This window comes from Terrapene carolina, unplaced genomic scaffold, assembly GCF_002925995.2.
Source record: "Terrapene carolina triunguis isolate 2854851 unplaced genomic scaffold, T_m_triunguis-2.0 Scaffold66, whole genome shotgun sequence".
Lineage (NCBI taxonomy): Eukaryota > Metazoa > Chordata > Testudines > Emydidae > Terrapene > Terrapene triunguis.
The window spans coordinates 76593548-76614215 of NW_020664417.1; the positions used below are offsets into that span (position 1 = coordinate 76593548).

General features: G+C 39.9%; 1 protein-coding gene across 2 annotated transcripts in view; it reads left to right on the forward strand.

Annotated features, from left to right (window-relative positions):
- RAB28 (RAB28, member RAS oncogene family) overlaps window positions 1-20668 on the forward strand; it is an 88801-nt gene that overhangs the window by 21416 nt on the left and 46717 nt on the right. For both annotated transcript variants that reach the window (XM_024202211.3, XM_024202212.3), the window contains exon 4: window positions 3960-4089. In XM_024202211.3, the coding sequence (XP_024057979.2) occupies window positions 3960-4089 (130 nt within the window). The remainder of the gene's footprint in view (window positions 1-3959; window positions 4090-20668) is intronic.

Sequence of the window (20668 nt, forward strand, 5' to 3'; positions counted from 1 at the left end):
ATTTTTCTTTTTCATGGTGGGGCAATGTGCTACTTCTGTGTTACCAGGCTAATTTTAATAGTTTTTCTTTCTAATTTTTTATCCATTAAAAATGCCTCCTTTCTAAGTGTATTTCATGTGCATGTTGGGGAAATAACAATGATTGAATTTTATATCTGTTCTCTCTGTACTTAAAGGATTGTAAGTTTGGGGAGGATACACTGTATTTTTTCAGAGAAAATGAAGGTTGAATCTCTGCTTTCAGTAGAAAATAGAACTAAATCTTAAATATGAAGTTGTGACCAGAACCTTCATAATTGAGAATAAGTCATTAGTAGAGTATTTTACATTATCTTTTTGTTGGGGCCAAAAATAAGATTACAGATTAGTGTTTAGTGTAAAGGCCATAAAAGCAGTCTGTCCTTGTCTTTTTATTGCATCCCTGCCAGCCCACCTCTCAAATAATAGAGTTTCACTGATATAAAACTTGGGTAACCCATTGTGGAAGCAGGCCCAATGCTGTCTTCAAATTCCAGATATCAATTTGTGGTTATCCTGAGTTGCAATCAAAGTAAGCCCCAAGAGATGATCTGTCAATCCTATATAATTTCCATGAGTTCAGACATCAGCATCTGCTTCTGTTGTTTAATTAAGAAGAGGGTGGGGGACCGGGTATACTGAGAGTGATCTCCTAGTTCATGCATACGAGGTAACCTGGAAAAAAGTCTAGAGATTGGAGTGGGAGAAAGAGAAACAGCAGGGAGAGGTCGGTATTGTTAGAGGTGTGTGCGCGCGCTTTCACGGGCGGGCAGGCAGGCAGGCCATGGCAGAATTGTGCAGGACCTTAGGAGCAAGTACCAAGAGTTTAAACTTGTTGTGTGGGACAATCATTGAAAGGATTCAAAGAGAGGGAATGATTGAGGAAAGTACATCATTTTTAAGGCAGTGTTGGAGATGGCCTGGAAGGTGATAGTAAGGACACTGGGGAGCTACAGTTGCTAAAACTCACTTCAAGAGTATCTTCCATGAAACCTCTCTGGTGGGATTCCTTTACTCCTAAGGGGGAGCAGGGGCTAATGCTTGGCTTTAAGCCCTGCAGCAGCACAATGATGGTCTGAAGAGATACCGGAAACAGCCAGCCCATCATGATAGGTATAAACATTTTTAAAATATGTTACTCTGCATTAATTTTATTTTACATGCTGCTGTTGCCCAAGTGTCTTCTGAACTCTGGAGCTATCTGAGATAGGGACAGTCATGCTTTTCTACTAAATGGGGAAGAGGGCAATACTGGAGGTGGAAGGAGCATGCCACATGCTCCTCCTCATTTTCTGTTTTCCACCAAGCTCACTCCTATTCTCCTTACTTAAACAATCCCTACACTTGTGCTCCCCTTTTTCCATTCCCATTAGACATAGCACAACACTGTGTCTTGCTCACAACAAAGCTTACACTAGTAAAACAAAAATTGGGATACAGTGCAGTTTTTGTTGTTTTAAAAATAACCAATAACTTTATTGGCATCCCAACTATCGGGTAGCTGTGATAATAGTATTAAGCTTTCCGCCCTTACTGAAGTGCTGCCTTATTGCCCAAGTCAAGATGGAATAAAGGTGGGTCTTTGCCAAGGGGGTCTATCTTTTGATTTCAAGACCTTATCTTTCTCCTTTATTTTCTGCCTCTCTGTTTTTATAACAGCCACAAATTGCTCAAAAATCCATTTGTGTAGAATAGCCACTTTGTTAGTAGGCAATCTGCATCTATTACATTCTCTTTGGTAGTTGATGGCACATCTCCAGTTCACAATTATCTTTATTTTGAGTTTCCATGTGAACACCTTCAGTGCCCACAGCCAACTGTTACCTTGATTGACCTGTTCATGAGTATGCTTTTTTGAGGGCAAGGCTTGTCCCAATCCCAGTCTCTTTGTACCCCCTTGCGTCCCGTCCCTCCCCCAGTCCTACTGTATGACTGATGTTCAAAGTTAGGAAAGTAACTTTACTATATACCTGCTACTTCCCTCCTGCATATTTTCAGATTGCAATATTTCAGAAGGATGGGTAGAGTAGGAGTAAGGAGATCAGTAAGTGGGAGGGATGGAGTCAAGGGGCAGGTGATGGAAGAGTTGGAAGGGAACAGTTGGTGCAAGACATTAGATTTAATGAATGAGATAAAAGAGGAAAGGGTGTTGTGTGGGGAAGAGGGTGAAAGGGAGGTCATGCTAGTTCTTGTTACTTTCCTTGAAGAAGCTGATGATACTGCGCAGAGAGGGAGGAATCAAAGTTGTTGTAGGTTATAAGTAGGCCTTCTGAAGCAATAGTAAAACCGTTTTGCAAGGAAGTTGGTGGTACATAAGGAGAAAAGCATGGGTTTGCAGTGGAGGAACGCTACATCGTCTTTGTGGTTTTCTTTAGAGGTATATAGAAGGATGGGAACAGGAGCAGCAGAAACAGATTCTGGATGTGAGCCTGGGCTATGGGATATTGAATTGGATGGAACAGTGGGAGAGAAGGACGAAGGAGTCAATAATTGAGAAGAGAATGATGGTGAGAGCTGACCATGGAATCCATGGAGGAAAAAAGAAGAGACGGGGTAGGCTAAAGACTGCAGGGAAGTCAGGATGTCAAAGGACTTTCGCTAAAATAATGGACTTTATGGAACACCTGATTAATATCTGTCTCTTGAATATTTCTCAACTGTCTTCACTACCCGCCGGATCGGCGGGTAGCAATCGATCTATTGGGGATTGACTTATCGCGTCTAGTGAAGACGCGATAAAATCGATCCCTGATCGCTCTGCCGTCGACTCCAGAAATCCACCGCGGAAGAGGCGGAAGCGGAGTCGACGGCGGAGCGGCAGCGGTCGACTCGCCGCTGTCCTCACAGCCAGCTAAATCGACCTAAAATACACAACTTCAGCTACGCTATTCACGTAGCTGAAGTTGCGTATCTTAGGTCGAACCTCCCGCACCCCCCCACATAGTGTAGACCTAGCCTCACTTAGGACATGACCTAAAGTCCATTGAAGTCAAAGCGAGTCTCTCCATTGACCTATGCCGAACTTTTGATCAGGCCCTTAGAGTTTTGTTAAAAGCCTGCTAATACTTGTCTTCTACAACAGTAAAGGAATGGAGCTGGCTTTTGGCCCCAGCTGGGAGAATAGAAGTAGCAGACAGGCAATAAGAAATATGTGATTCACAATTAAAAAAAAAAAAAAATCAAATCTGGAAAACCTGTGGTGAAAACTAGATAAGTAGCAGCCCTTTTATAACTTAGTTTTTACAATATTAACTTTCATTTTGAAAAGCTTTTGAGGTTTTTAAAAGAAATGTAAGGGTATGTCTACACCCAGCCGCTAGTTTGGCGGCTGGGAATCGCAGTTCTGGGTTCGACTATCGCGTCTTGTCTGGACGCGATAAGTCGAACCAGGAAGTGATCGCCGTCGACTGCGGTACTCCAGCTAGACGAGAGGAGTATCGCAGCGTCGACGGGGGAGCCTGCCTGCCGCGTGTGGACCGAGGTAAGTTCGAACTAAGGTACGTCGACTTCAGCTACGTTATTCACGTAGCTGAAGTTGCGTACCTTAGTTCGAATTGGGGGGTAAGTGTAGACCAGGCCTAAGTGTCAGACAGTGACATTCTACTATGAGTAATATATTGTTTGCTGTTTTTTTTTTTTTTTTTTGCTAAATTTCCATTGTGTTTCACTAGCTGTGGTACAATTAATATCTGAGTAATAAAGTCTGTGTACTGCTTTGTGTCTGTTATCTCATAAAGTATTTATTTAGTGGAGTTGCTTGAATTCTAACTGTTCAGTTTGGATTACAATAATAATAATTAATAATAAAACATTTATAATTAGTGGCATCTCAGCTTTTGAAGAATCTTAAAAAATAAGCTTAATATGAATTTAATAGTAACTTATTGCAATGAATAACTTTTGTCAATGTATAATGTTTCAAATATATCTTTTCTCTTTAGGGTGTCCTTTTGGTATATGACATCACCAATTACCAGAGCTTTGAAAATTTAGAAGATTGGTATAATATGGTAAAGAAAGCAAATGAAGAATCAGAAATTCAGCCACTTGTGGCCTTGGTAGGCAATAAAAGTAAGTTATTAATGCATAAATACCAGTTAATTGAAGTACTTTGGCTGTTTGTTTAATATCGAGAAATACCATAAGACACATCTTTAGTTACAATGGAACATGGGTTTCATGTGTTTGGTCTTCCTAAATTCTGTATTGTAACAGTGACTATTTTTCTTTGCTAGGTGGAAATCAGTTAATAAAATAATCTGCTTGCATAATTTAAAAGCGTGGAATTAAGCTTTAAGCATAAAATGAGAGATTTTTTTGGAAGCATTTTTATTTTCTTGCATACCATCTATAATTTAGAGGTGGATTATTCTCCATAGTTCTCTTGGTATTTTTCTTTTGCCGTAACCCCCTTTTTGATCATCAGAACATAGTTTGATACTTTTCTTACTCCTAATCATCAAAACCCTTCTTAAGAAATTATTTCCCATTCATAAAAACACCAGCTGGATCCTAATTTTCCCCTGGTTTTAACCAGTCCTTCAGAGACTCCCTGATTAGCAAATCACAGGGCTTGATCCCACTTCTCGTAATCTTTTTACCATTAACTTCAGTAGGAACAGGATATGCCAAGTTTAAAAAAAAAAAAAAAAAAAAAAAAGTGCCGGGCAATGGAAAAGTTCTAATAATCTTTAGTAATGGACATATATTTGTTTAAATAACACAAAGGGTAAAACAGATTTTTGTGTCTTTCTCAAATAATTCATGTTCATGTCAAGACCAAACCTGATACATTTCATCTAGAAAGATAATTTTTTGAAACTGTTACAAGCTACTAATCGTAAAGTTGAGATACGTTCATTCCCAGCCCTTAACTCTAGAGTTGCAACCGCAATGCTGTAACTATTTCTGATGTTCATTATGAAAGACTACTTTTGTTTTTCTGGGAAGAACACAGAGCAACACTTAGTTACAATATATAAATAGCACTTCTGAAAGTATAACATAGACTCTGTTGTACCATAGCACACCAGAGCCAATAATACAGATTCTGTTGAAATCCAAATGAAAAATATTTTTCATTGATTTATATTCTACCTAGAAATTGGACTTCCTACCTGGAGTTGTGCAAAGCTTGTAAAGTATTTACAAGAGGATACACATAAGTAATGTTGTTTTGCTGGAATGACACCATCATAGACAGAAAATCAGACATTGATTTTCAATTTCAGTTAGAGGAGAGAACTGTATCTCTGTTATATAACTTGAGTCAAATTCTTTTCTTAGTTATGTACATGAAACCTCATTAAACTAGTGGAACTCACTGAGTACAACTGAAAGTAGAATGTGGTTTTATGGGTCTGTATGGATTTTTGAATAGCAGAATGACATGGACCAAGAATAGGGCCTGTAGTTCATAAAGGCTGAAGGCGTGGGGTACCTCTTATCTGTTTTGGAGAGCCTCTAACATGTATCCGTTTTGTGGCCAGCTGGATAGGAAAATAAAGCAAAATATAAGTTTCTTGTGATCCTAAAGAATGTATAGTGCTGTTATGGAAATGTCTAGATGTATGGCATCTCTCCAGAGGAAGGGAGCAAGGAATGCTACATAGATTAGTAATTATTTTATATCCAAGTGCCTTATTGGTATTAAAGCATGGCAAGAATGAAGCATTTAGAAATTCATTACCTTTCCAAACTTAACAGGAAGAGAAAATCAAAGAAGGATTCTATCTCAGTATATCTTCAGTACTTTACTGTATTCATGCTCCTCTTGCGACACAAGCAGGCAGATAATAAGATCAGGGCTCACAGGAGAAGCATGGTTTTGATCCCTATGCATCACAGGGGTTAAAGCTAACACCACTGATGACTGCCAAGTGCATCTAAATAAATGCATTCCATTCAGAATGGCTCAACTTCTGCAGTCAGTAGATGATGATAGGATACCGTGTTGGGAGCTGCAACCTATTTGGAACATACAGAGTCATAGATTTAAAGACCCGAAGGGAGCATTATGATCATCTAGTCGAACCTCCTGCATAACACAGGGCAAATAATCTCATCCAATAATTTCTGTTTCAAGACCATAATTTAGGTTTGAGCTACAGCATATCTTTTTAGATGTATTGACTGAAAGACCGCGAGTGGTGGAGAATCCACCGTATTCCTTGGTAAATTGCTGCAATGACTAATTATTCTCATCAGAAGAAAACTGCAAAAAAATGCTGAGCACCAAGCAGTTCCCATTCAAGTCAATACTTTTGAAAATCAGGCCAGTATTTAGGTGACTAAATATTGACTTAAGAGCCTAACTTTCCAAAATGTGTGGTTAAAGTCTTGGCATATATTTAAAGGTGATGGTGTCCCTTTTAAGTATCTTAATGTTACTTTGCTTTAAACTCCCATTTGTCATATTATTCCACATATTGATACCACCTGTGAAGGAACAGGAACATTTCTTGATGTCAGTTAATCTACTTGTGAAAGTGTTTAACTGAAGTGGGGAAATAATTCTCATTTAGATAATATTTTAAGAAGGGGGAAAAGGTGATATCTTAAGTCTACATTTCCCTCCTTCACTTTGAACTATATACACATGTGTATTACAGTATTTGAAAATAACCTTTCCAAATAAATGCTGTTTTCAAATGGTGGAAGTTATCATCAAGTAGTGTAGAACATTAATGTAGTTGTGTACTGGAAGTATCATAAGAAGATGCAAGGCATAGAAGAAAACAGTTAGAAAAAAATAACTCTTTACTAACCAATATGCTAAGAAATTCTCCTTTCTCTGTACTACTAAATGATTTAGAAGTGAACATGTTGGTAAAAGTCATCTTTTGGAATGACAAGGTGGGTGAGGTAATATCTTCTATTGGACCAACTTCTGTTGCTGAGAGAGACAAGCTTTTGAGTCTAACAGAGCTCTTCTTCAGGTCTGGGAAAGGTACTCAGAACCTCACAGCTAAATGCAGGATGGAACAGATTGTTCAGCATAAGTAGGTAGCACATATTCTAAGGGACCATTCAAGGTAGAGTGGCCCATTAACATCTCTGCAGTTTTAGGACAAAAACGGGGGTTAGTGGATTACAGATTGTTGTAATGAACCATAAATCCAGTGTGTCTGTTCAGTCCATGATTTTTGGTATCTAGCAGAATTATTCCATTATGAATGTAAGTTCCCACGCTTGCCTTTTGAAAGTGTACACATTTCCTTTGAGGATGAGGACTGATGGTCGGATATAGAGTGATCGCTCTGTTCACCGCTAACCACCTAACCACAGGTGATATAGGGTTAGGGTGACCATATTTCCCAAAGGGAAATGGGACACCACATGGGGCTAGCCCGAGCCTTTACTCCCCACACAGGGCTGGCCCAAGCTGCTCACCCACCCCCGCTCCTCCCTGCACGAGGCTGGGGCTGCCCTGCCCCATTCTCCCCATGCAAGGCTGGGGCTGGCATCGCTGCTCTCCCAAACCCTGCCTGCCACCTGCCCAAGCCCTGCCCCCTCTGTGTGGGGGTGCCATTGCTGCTACCCCCCCATGTTCCTTCACACCCCACTTTTTTGACTTGATCAGTTGGCAAGTGTAAATAGGACAAATGCCCATTTTTTAACAAAAAAGTTGGGACGGCCAGGACAGGGCTTAAAAAAAGGGATTGTCTCGGCCAAAATGGGATGTATGGTCACCCTATATAGGGTGTTTTTGTCTCTTATCATTTTCCTGTGTGAGTTCATTTGAGAGTGTAGTGATTGTCTGGTTTCACCCACATAATTGCTATTGGGGCATTTAATGCACTATGCTCTCATATGAACTCTCACAGGAAAATGATAAAAGACAAAAACACCCTTAAAATATGTGCTAACTACTTCTACTAAACAAATCTGTTCTATCTTGCATTTAGCTGTGACACTCAGAGTACCTTTCCAAGACCTGAAGAAGAGCTCTGTGTGGCTCAAATGCTTGTTTCTCTCTCCAACAGAAGTTGGTCCAATAAAAGATATTCCCGCACTCATCTTGTCTCTCTAATATCCCGGAACAGACATGGCTACGACTATATCTTTTGGAATGGACAGAAAAGGCAGATGAAACTTTTGTATCAATTGGCTTTCATCCCCAGTTCCTTATAACAAGGTCTATTAGTACTTTGTTACCCTTACTTTCAATGACTTTTATTACTTGTGTCAGATACTTTTCACTCTGTTCTCTGTAGCAGCCAATTGTAGTTGTGTAAGTGGAGATATCATCCAAATTCATAATCATGACCACTGTGTATCAAGCTTGTGGGGTCCTTCATTGAGATAAGACATCAAAAAATAAACAGTGATGATTGCTAATTCCATGAATGATCAGAGTTTCCATGGATATATAACATCACCAGGGATTCTAGTTTTCCATGATTAAAATCCCCCAAATTCTCTGATTAAAAAACCCATAAAATTTTTTTCCCCACGATTAAAATGAAACGCTGAACTTTAGTTTCTCTAGCCAGAGGTATCAGCTGAACACAATGTTTTATTGATACATTGGAACCCCGTTTAGCCAATCTAAATGGAACCGGGGCCACGTTGGTTAATCAAAAATTCAGATAATCCTGAGACCTTCAGCCCCATGCGGCAGGACTCTTACTGTCAGCTGTGTGTGGTGGAGCTCGGGCTTCAGCTGACAGCCCCAGCTTGGTTAATACAAAGAGACGGATAATGGAAACTCAGATAAATGGGGTTCTACTGTATATGTTTTTATTTTTTTCACAAAATGTAAAAACTAAAGATTCTCTATAAAAATGCAAATTCTACATTTTTCCATAGCAAACGGATTTATTGGATTCCTAAATATCAGTCATCATAAAATAACAAAGGACATACTGGAGGACTAGATGAGATATGATATCCTGCCTGTACACATCAGGCATTCTATAAATTGGTGCAGTTTTGAATGCACTGTTGCTACATTAAGTGTTACAAATATGATTTTAATTTCAACTCATTTTAAATGTTTTTTTACTTCTCTAAAGACCAAATTTTCAAGTGTAGATGTTTGAATTTTGCCAGCAAAACCTGCGTTTTTGTGTAAAATCCAGGTATGTTAAGAGCATGATACTTACAATCTTGATCTAGCAAAGCACTTAAACAAGTAGTCAGTGGAATTACTCTTGTTCATAACATTAGGCATGTATTTTCTGTTTCTTTCTTCTAGCCTTTTATGGCTTCTTTGGTCAATATCCATAAAACTACTACTTGAGGACAAATGTATTTGGTTGCCATCTTTCAACTACCTGTCTTATAAAGTGGTGTTTTTTCTCATCTGCTTTTCAGTTAGCTTTTGGAGATTATTCCAATAATGTTTGTTTCTCCATTTCTCCCTTGCAGTAGTGAAATTATGAAGACTGCCAGTGGTGCAAGTAGAAATAATTTCTTGCCATTAGGCTGCAAGGGACACAAAGGAGGGGGGGGGGGCAATGTGACTCTTTCCCGTCCAGGGCCCCCTTGCTCTCCTGTCCCCTCCCCATAATCCACATCCATCCTACGTTACCTGGGAGGGGGGTTCTGTCCGCCTACAGCTGCGCCGAAGACTTCTGCTGTACATACCGCAGGCAAGGGAGGACTCAGGAGATGCAGCTGCATGGAAAGGCTGGGGGCTGGGCTGGGGGTGGTACAGCCGCGCCGAAGGAGCTGCCGGTGTGGGGCCACTCGGTGGCCTTTCTTTCACTTTTTCACTGCTGCGGTTCCTGGGAGAGCCCTGAACCGCATGGCTATCCCAGGAACTGCAGCGGCAAAAAGAACAGAACGTGCAGCTCCTCTGGCAGGGCTGCTGTACAGACCCCATGCAGGAGGATTCAGAAGACACAGCTGCGTGAAAGGACAGGGAGCGGGATCCTCCTGTGTCTTTCCGGTATGCCGTACCAGCTATAAATACCTTACTGGTACGGCGTACTCTACCACTGTACTTGCACCACTGAAGGCCGCCATTTAGACACTATTTCCACAGTGGTTATTCTGCATGTTTAATTGCAGTTCCATTAATTAGAAGTTTTCTTTGTGACTTCTAGTGATGTTGAATCCAGCATTTGATCATTTGGACAGAAAGCCTTAATTTGGCCTGCCTCATAATTCTTAAGCACTTAGGAACTGCATGCACCTGCATTGTTGCGTTTCTGTAATGACACATTTGATGTTTTGGGTATGTTGACAAAGTTACAATATGCATCTCTCTCTTTCATTTGTAAAAAGAAACTTAATTATTCAGCTGTTCTGCAGGGTAGAAAATGGGAAGAAACCCAGTGTTCCATCCACCCAGTACTGATAACGGAATCCATACTGAGGATTTACCTGGAGCTGTAAAGAACTGCTTGTATCTGGCTTTCTTTTTAGGAGTAGTTATGAATGTGTATGTGGTGTTTGTGGTGTTTTTTTTATATAACAGTTGCAACAAGGTTGTTTACATTGCTGACATTTTTCATCCAAACACCTCTGGCATGTTTTGCAGATTGGCTTCACAAATGACATGCACTGCATTCAGCAGCATGTGTGTTAGGCTTTTTCTCCTGTGGCGCTTACGTATGCACATTTGTCTGTCGTGGACACAAACACCTTTGTGTAAGGAATATCTGACTCAGTAGTATTTGCAGCATTGCTTTGGAAGCAGTTTTATCATATGTGGCTTCCATCATTAGACATCCTCAATATTAACATCTTTGAAATCATAATATTAAGTAGTAGTTACTTTAACACAGAAAACTGCCAAAAACTGCTTAGGTAACTTTATTGTTTGTTTTACATCAGTAACCTGCTAGTCAAAGACTTTAGGTAGACATTCAGAACCCAACCACTGAGATGCTGGTGTGAACCCCCTTCCCCAATAGAAGTTTGTTTTGTCTCCAGGTGGGGATGCAGAACTGTGTTATTCAGAGCACTAAATACCATATTAATTAATGTTTTCATCAAATTTAAAAGAGCTACTTTTCCTGTTTGGCATAATCACAATATGATAACTTTCATAGTCTTGTGGTTTTTTCCCCATAGAGCAGGTTGCAGAAGTATCTAACTTTCTCTTTTCAATACAGTACAATATTATTAGTTGACAGTCACATGAGCTTTTCTTTTACAACTATCTGGAATATCTCTGCTTTATACTGCAGAGATCAAAATTAGTTAGAAAAGATTTCATTAAAAATTCACTTTAGCCCCTTGAAATATGTTCCCTGTATAGTTTGTTTCTTTAAAGTCTCTCAGGCTTGTCTTCAGAAGCAGCTCCTCTAGGCAAGCAGGGTAACCTGACCTTGCTTAACTTCCAGAGGATTAAACCATTCAGGAGTATGAGAAACTGAAGAAACCCCAAAATTTAGGAGACACTCCCTGCCTTCCTCGTCCCTCTCCTTCTGCTTTCACCAACCTTACTTTGAGAGAACTATACTATTTGTTAATTTAGTACTGGCTTTCTTAGGTGTGTTGGGATGAGTTGAGGTCCTTTAAGTTTTTCATGTTTTTTTTCATCTTCTTGCTTCTGGAGTATTTATCTCTTCTCTGGGCAGCAGGAAAGAAGGAACTTGCCCTGTAGATTAGATTGTTAGGAGCAGGAGACAGAAAAAACCACAAGAATTTAGGGGAACCATCCTTCTATGAGAAAACAGTACTGTTCTCTTCAGGATATATGGTCTCTTTTTTCCTAGTCTTCTGTTATGGTGGGTTTTTTTTCCCTCCATCCTCTCTTCTTCCTTTACTTTTTCACATCATATCTCAGTGGTCTCGTTAGGCTCAGTTTAAAGGCATGTCTGCAAACTTAAGTCGACCTATGTTAGGTTGTCTTATAGCCACCTCAGTAATTACTGCAGTGGTTCATGTCCACACTACCCTCCTTCTGGCGGTGGTGAGTGTTCTCATCAGGAGTGCTTCCAGTGACTTGAGAGGCAGTGTGAGGAGCTGAGAGCCTGGATTCTCAGCTCCCCGCCTAAAGACCAGCTGCCCCCCTGGTTAGAACACAGCAGCTGTCCGTGCTCCCAGCGCGGAGTTCTGTGCCTGGAGCCTGGGTGCAGGCAGGTTCGCAGCAGGGAGTGGGGAGCTGGGCACCTCAGTGCAGCTGGGCGCGGGGGAGCTCGGGAAGCAGCATGGCTGGGAGAAGGGAACCTGGACCCCGGGGGTAGCCTGGCTCTGACTGGGGAGCCAGGGCAACAGCCTGGTTCCGAGTGGGGACCCCAGTGGGCAACTGGGCTCTAGTTGGAGCCCCCCACCCATCCCGTAGTGACAGCCCAAGCTGTGAGCAGCTTTCTTGTCAATTTCACAGCTCCCTGAAATAGATAAGAATGACTGCCAACAGCTGATGTAAGTAACCCACAGTGTCTATACCGACTCTGCGTCGCCCTAGCTATACCGACATAAGCCCTACGCCTCTCGTGGAGGTGGAGTTATTATTATGTCGACATAGTAGGACGTTTACATTGGTGGAAGCAAGGCTGTAGTGTGTACCCTGACATAATTAGGTTGACGTAAGCTGCCCAAGTATAGATTATAACCAGGTCCACCCAAATCTGCCTTCTTCATTTGCAGCCCATCATCAATTAAATCAGTTGCTTAATCACATCAGCACTTCTCAAGCTTTTCTTTTTATTTATTCAGTAAGCAACTAATTAAAATTTCACATTTATTTTCTGACAGCAAAATTAAATATTGAATTTCACATTTATTGCCAAATCTGTGATGACTGTGATAATACTGCTTTTCTAAAGCAGGAATGTTAACAACAGAAGTAAAGAACTTGTTTAGTATTGTAATTGACTAGTAAAGTTATATTTTATTAAATATTAATCTGCGCACCAGGGAATGGTGAGGTAAGTTCTGGTTCTCAGCAAGTATTTCAAAACAAAAAGCTGTGTGGGTTGACTTAATCCTTTTACGATACTGTATTCTACAAGTATATTAAGTATTATCACAAGCTAAGATAAGTACATTTTGTGCAGTAAGATCTTTGCTTTTTTTACTTCGTGTGTTCACTTTCTAACAATTCAGGAATTCACTGTAGGCTTTCTAGTCATTAGTGTGAGTTAGAGTGGTTCTTCTATGTTTTATTTGACTGGTGTTTTATTTTTTTATCCTGACTAGTTCTTTTATATTTTCCGTATCTGATCTATAAACAGACTCCTCAAGTGTCAAACCAACATTCTCTGTTGATATATTGTAAACAAAAATTAACCCAGGTTGCATGGGAGCTACTCTCTTTTTGATTTATAGCTGCCTAGATGGTCTCAGGGCGGTGGTTATCTGTAAATTATATTGGGGGTAGAAATTATCAGGCACCAGTGTATGGTGGATGGATGAATGATGTCTACTCTTAGAGATATTAACCAGATCCTCTCCCCAATAAAGACTAATAACTCAGATTTTTAAACAGTCTTCATGACAGATGGGGGCATAGAGGAGAGTGCATCAACACTAATTAAGAATGTTGACTCTATGTTCGCCTTAGCCATGATTAATTGATCTTGGAGTGCTATCTCTGAGCAGGAAATGATGTGCTGTTACATTGTGAAGTTTAAAGGTTATATTTTAGTGTACCCTTTAACTTGCATTCACACAAACCACAATCTTATTACCTATCTTATCTGACCACAGAAAAAGAAACATTTTCCAGTTTACACATGAATGTTTGGTTTTACAGTGCACTCATGTGAATCCTTTCTGTGTCAGGGCTTTCCTGGTCTGCTTTGGGTCCAGTTATTGTCTCAGTTTCCCTTTCTTCCCCAGCTAATCAAACTTCAAAATATGGGTATTTTCTCAATAACCTTTCCTTTCTGGGAGGCTGGCTTGTTTAATATAAAGTTCAAAAGAACACAGTTCTTCCACCAACCTTTCGAGCTGGCTCCTGCTCCCTGTAGGCTTGCACTCCGCAGATTCTCTGCCTGGGAACTAAGGAGAGTCTCTGTGTAGAGCAGTTCACACAATCCTCCTGCTCATTTGAGTTTCTTCTGAACGAACTCAGCCTAGTCTTATACCCCACAACAGGCCAGTTCCTAGGCCAGGTCTACAGTGACCTGATCTGCACTGACAAAGTTTTGTCAGCTTAGCTCTGTGGGTCTGGGGCGCCAAAAAATACCCCAGCCAAACAGAACTATGCCAGCAAACCCCTCCAGCGTAGATGCAGCTATGGCAACAGAAGAGTGCTTCTGTTGGCGCAACTAATCTTTTTTGGGGAGGTGGTATAACTATACTGATAATAAAACTCCTTCTTGTCGGCATATGTTGTTTGCTCTGCTCGTATAACTATACCGGTATAGATGTATCAGCGAAGCACGGATAGTGTAGATAAGCCCCTATTCACATGCTTCCATCATATGACCCCTGGACTGAGAGATCAACTAGTCAAACGTGAGGCTGAACCCATGACTCCCTTAAAGGTCCAGCTCACCCTACGATATAGCCCATCTGACAAGTTGTTTGTGTAGATCTAGAATGTTTTAAATTGTGTTGAATAATCATCCCTACACAAACGAAAAATTATTAGGAAAATCCCACATTCCCTGCATGTTGTTTTGTTTTGGTGGTGAGTTTGCCTTTAACATCTAAAGAATCATTCAAGACAACGAAAGAAAAAAATGTCCGATGAAAGTAGCCTTTTATGCAAAGTTCTAAAATATTTGCAGCTCAATTCATGAATACGTTCTTCATTAGGTTAAGGATATGGGGAAATTAAAATCATATTTTTAAAACAAACTTCTTTACTTATGTTACCGAAAATGCATCAGAAGGGACACCTAAGTGGCATGGTCCTGACCCTAAGTTCTACTTGGTGCAGCAAAGGGGGATAGATGTTGTGGCACTGCTGGCTGACTGCACTGCTAAAGTTGTCATGGTACTACCACAGTTAAATTGCCATTGCTGGCAGGACAGCTTTGGGGGTGCTATTTGCAATATGTTAGAGGTAATAGTTGCCCTGGCTTGAACCACCCCTTTTGGAGGGACTGGATCAAGCGCAGTCTGAACTACAAGTTCATCCCTTCATTAGCTGGCCAAGCATATCGGGGGAGGGATAGCTCAGTGGTTTGAGCATTGGCCTGCTAAACCCAGGGTTGTGAGTTCAATCCTTGAGGGGGCCATTTAGGGAACTGGGGTAAAAATCTGTCTGGGGATTGGTCCTGCTTTGAGCAGGGGGTTGGACTAGATGACCTCCTGAGGTCCCTTCCAATCCTGATATTCTATGATTCTATGATACAGCAGGTTGTGTAAGATAGAGGAAGTTGTGGGTATTGATGTATAGTTCTGTAATGTCTATGTAGATATACTCCATGAGCTGTGAAGTGGGAATGTGACAGGGAGAGGGCCCCGAGGATGTATCAAAGAACCTGGATGTGTGTACCAAAAGGGTAATCGGGTCCTGGACTTAATACCTATACACGTTCATCTATGTGGACAAATGTACATGGTGCATCTGATCTCATGGGGGAGCCCAGGTTCTACTCATAGCCCCCATCCAGAGTTCTTCTTGATGTTAGCTGGGAAGCCAGAATGGAGACATATCTGCTAGACCATCCAGTATGCTAAATAGGGATTTCACTTTCCTTTTAGTCTCTTCCAAGGTCAAAGATGATTCTAGGGCGGTTAGCTATGGTGGGTTACGATGGCAGATCCCAGAGTTTTGGCAGTTCTTTGCCTGTGGAGGCCCCATGATGTGGCAGCAGCCATAGCAAGGAAAAGAGCAGCATAGGGATGCATCCTGTCAGTACTGTAGCAAAATGTGGCTGCATCAACTCATTGCCATCTTTATGGGCATTGCCTGTGAAGTCCAAAGCCATTTCTGACAGGAGTAGGTGGGATGGGTCTATAGTAAGCCTGCTCTTTGGCTTGCTGGGAACTGCACTTCAAGCTTCAGCCACTGAGCTGAAGCTGACATATATATTTATAGCTATATAAATTAGTTGGACTCCAGAGATAACGGTATAATTCCATTCAGGTCTGTGGACTTGCACTCATGCCAGGCTGAATCTGATTTATGGAATATAATATTGCATAGGCTACAAGTGGAAATGAGTGTCTTCTAAACCTATTCCTATGTTGCTATTGGGGGGCCTGGGGCACCAGACCATTTTGGGAGCAAGAGAGAAGCATGACAAGACTAGTAGAACTTTTGTAAGTCACCACTGAGATGCGTTAACAGAGTTAAGTGAGAAAGCTTGCACACTGCTTGTCTGCACTAAACTCCAGATAGTACGTTGTTTTTCGCTTTCATTCAGAATTCAAGAGGAAAAGAGTAGGCAGTTAAAAGAGTGGAATTAAATGAGCGCTACTGGCAAACGACTACCATGTTACACTTTCTTTTGCTTATGAGGACAGAAAGAACAAACTTGATTTATTTTCCCCCAGTTAAAAATCTTTAGGTCAAATTATTTGTGCTGTTTTATTTGTGCACATATGTTCTGCCTCCAAAGGACAACAGAAATTAGATAGCCAGGTTCAAAGTCTAACAGAATACTGTTACTGTAACTGGGAGCTCAGATACCACTGTGGTGAGTGCTACAAAAATACCAATCAATAAAAAATTACCATACAGTAATAGTTATGCTTAAATTTAGAGAACATGCCATTGAAAATTGCAAGTAATAATAAATTATTTGAATACAAAGGTTAGAACAGTATGCATATCCTCTTTTTATAATAATACACAAATAAAATGCTGAGAGATCATGTACTATTGCCATGGATTCTGTCTGTAGTTTATTTAGCAATGTGGACATATGTCTAATAAAAAAAAGATGCTGCATAAGCCATAGTTCAGGCTGAATGTGCTTCTGTTTTTGGTTTAGGTAGAAATGTTTTTTCTGGCTGCGTCCTTCATACTTAGGTCTTCTTACAACAAATGGAAAGCCCTTAATTGTACCTCAGGGAATAGTTAATGTACAGTGGACATATGGTGGACAAAAGCTGAGTCTAGTAAATGAAATAAAATTATAAACAGAAAATGTGTGAATGTCTGCACAGTCTGACAGCTATGCAAGATATTATGCTGTCTGAGTAGCTTATTTAAAATTAATTTGCAATTCTTTTCTACTAGTAGGTAAGTGTACTCATGCAGCTTAAAATACATCAACATTAATTTCTAGAAGTTATTTTGTATCTGTTTTATTTGATTAAAAGAAAAATGCTAAGAAGTTTTTCAAAGGCATAGAGTATGCACATTCATTCTTTCTAAAGTTTGTCTTCTCTACCATGTGACATAAATACAGTGTGATTTCACCAATGGAAATTAGACTTCTTGCATTTATGAAAAAGTTACAACATTTGATTGGGGGCATCAGCATTAACCCTGAACAGCTCTTGGTCTTTATGGATTCAAGCATTATATGTGGTTGCACTGCTCCAGCAAAAGGTTAAGTATTAATGGAAAATGTTCACAGCTCTTTTACTCAAAGAAAACATGTTACTTGTAAGTTTTCTTTTGATTTTACTTTTACAGTTACATTGAATGTCTTCATTCATTTAGCCATCCATAAAGCAAATATTGTTGCACATGCAGTGGATAATAAGTCTTTTTAGGACTACTTGTGTGGTATGTCACAGATCATTAACTGCAAGTAACCACCTGACTTTAGGGAAGTCTGGAAGCATCATTACAGTGAAATAAGCTTTTATTTCTGTATCACTGCAGCACATTGATTTGTAGGAATGTCTCCATTAGCTACTGTGGAAATATATTCTCATATATTATCAGTGAGGAAAGCTGATGATAGAGGATAACCAATGTTCAAGTGTGAAAAGGATGTTAATATCAGACTTTTGGACAAAGTAGGAAAAAATGCTATTATAGCATTCTTTTTTTATTCAAGAACTAGATATCATTCAGTAAATAATTGTTTTTGTAATTATTTCTTAACCAGTGGTTAAAATCAAGACTTGTAATAAACTATAGAAGGAATGGTACAATGTTTATGCATACACTCTAACTTCATCTGATTTGTGTACACTAAATGATTGTTTACTATGTGTTGGGCAGATTGGGGAGGGGTGTGTGTGTGGGGTGGGGGGGTGCGGAAAGATGGAGGAGGGAGAATTACCATCCTGTTCAGCAAGGAAAACTTAAACATCTCCCAATTAGATTTGACTCGACTGAAAAAGTTAAGAATTTTATTTGAGATGTTCTTTAAATTAATTTCATCCTAGCTTAGAAGCAACTGAATGTAATTGATAGAAGTTTGGGATTCTGAAACATGAGTTTGGCTTCTAAAATATTTTAGGCATACCAGTGGTTTGAGCGTTGGCCTGCTAAACCCAGGATTGTGAGTTCAATCCTTGAGGGGGCCATTTAGGGACCTGGGGCAAAAATCTGTCTGGGGATTGGTCCTGCTTTGAGCAGGGGGTTGGACTAGATGACCTCCTGAGGTCCCTTCCAACCCTGATATTCAATGATTCTATGATTCTACTTCTGATCAGTGGAGATTTTGTGGCAGTTAAAACTAAGGTAACAGATTTTTGTGTGTTATCTTGCTGAACGTCACTACTGTTTTTCAAAGTAAAATATAATTTGCTGTCAGATTCTTGAGGAGCACAAGACAGCAGAAGGGCAGCTAATCTAAAAGAAAATTGGAATTTGTTTCTGTCAGCTGGAAAACATGAACTAAGATGTGCAGATTTGTGAAGGGGGAATTAAAAAGTTAAAAGGGTTGGTAATTAGAGTTTCCCTTGGACAGCCTCAATCTTGTGTGTTAGTTGTTTTTTTTATTCAGAATTATCTGAGACTGGTTACTTTTTTAAGAGAGAGTTACCATTGCAACCTCTGTATCACATAGTATGTATGTCACCACTGAGGTATAATGTGATTTATTAGAAGAACTTTTATTTGCCCCAGTGTGATATTTGTCCCCAGTGTACACAACAAATTTTTAAATAGTCTTATTATTTGCGGGAAAACCAACCCTTACAATAAACATTTTTCAGGGTATATTTTGAACTCTTCAACATTTTGCTTGATTTTCTATTATATATGTGTATGTATATATATATATACCGGTATATATTTTGTTACATGAATTGTTCAGGGGCAAATTACAGCTAAAATTTTAGCATTTTCAGTGTGCATGCACTGGTTCATTTTGTGCTTTCTGTTGCTAATAGCCAAACTGTGTAGGCAAATAGTAAATATATTTTTGTTGGATTTCTCTTCTCTTCTCTTAAAAATAAAAGTGATAGGCAATTCTTTACAAAAATGCGTGAACATTATGGTCTCAATCTTGCAATTTGGATTTGCATGGAGTCCCATTGAAACCTGAGCGGATCCAGTTGTGGATCAGGACCTAGAGTTGTAGAGTGAAGCTCTCAATTCAGGAGGTGCACCATCTTATCCTTGTTCCTTGTGTGTATGTCTTACGATCCAGTCTTTGATCTCTCTCATTTCAATGTGCAGATTAGATGGTGTGTAGCTGGAGCTCTAATTGAAGGAAAGCGGGGAGGTTGTGGTGATGATGAGTATTGGTATAGTTCGAGGCTCCGCTCACAAACATAGCTCCATCCGCCTGGTACACTAAGATGAGATGTCACTCTCAATAGATTATGCATAACTTCACAATATGATCATGTGTGCTCTTCTAAACTTTGCTTGGCTCCTCCTCGGTGGATCTTGAATGTCCCCCTGGGCTTTATGAGCTTGAATCCCTTTGGGTGGGACTTTCATGCCTTACTGAGTTCTCCATGTGCTGTGGGGTGGGATTCCTCCTAGGTGAGGCTCGGATGCTAACAGAGAACTCTCCCTTCCTTCTACCTTGTTTACTTCACAGGTCAGATTGAGGGGAAAAAATTAAGTGGTGGTATTTTTCCATGCACTACCCATTTGTGAAACAAACAAACAAAAACAGGTACTATTCTCTAGATTTTGCTGATCTCTATAATATGATCATCCCTCTCCTGTTTTAACACCTCACTGAGATGACTGGGGCTGTTCACACCTCTCTGCTATTGTTTCAGGATTACAGGCAGATACTCTTGTTTTAGTTATGGTTGCTTTATATTTTTCAAGGATATTTTCCCAGTCATAAGGGCTGGAAACTGTTTTTTTTTTTTTTTTAAACGAGGGAGCTGAGATTCTGTAGCTCATGATGCTAATCTCAAAAATAAATATCATTTCACCAAACCTTCACAAGCTGGGCCAGTTTGATCTCTGGTGTGTAGTGAATGAGGAAAGGGTCTGACTCTAATTTAAAATAACCTATTAAAGCAGAAAAGAGGAACCCTTCAGATAGTAAAATTCCTGTTTCTAGAAGTATTAAAATATATTTTCTCTATTGAAATTTCATTATATATTTTACCAATTTGTTAATATATCCCCATTCATTTGAAAATATTACTTTAAAATATTTTTGTCTTTTACTGCTTAATGAGTGTACTTTGCCTCATTTATGGTAAAATTCCCATGGGATGTAAGTGATACATAAGCTTTGTGCTGGCCCTTTGTACAAGAGAGAATTTCGCCCTTGCTACACACTATTCCATCCATGAGCAGTAACCACCCTGCCTCATTCATTGTTTAGGGACTCTGTGATACAGTGAACAGTCATATCTCATTCACTGCACAGCTGGGCCTTGTTCACTGCACACTTGTTGACCCACCAATCTGAAGGACAAATTTGGATCTTGGTTATACAGGTGTTAATTTGGAATAAAACCAGAGACT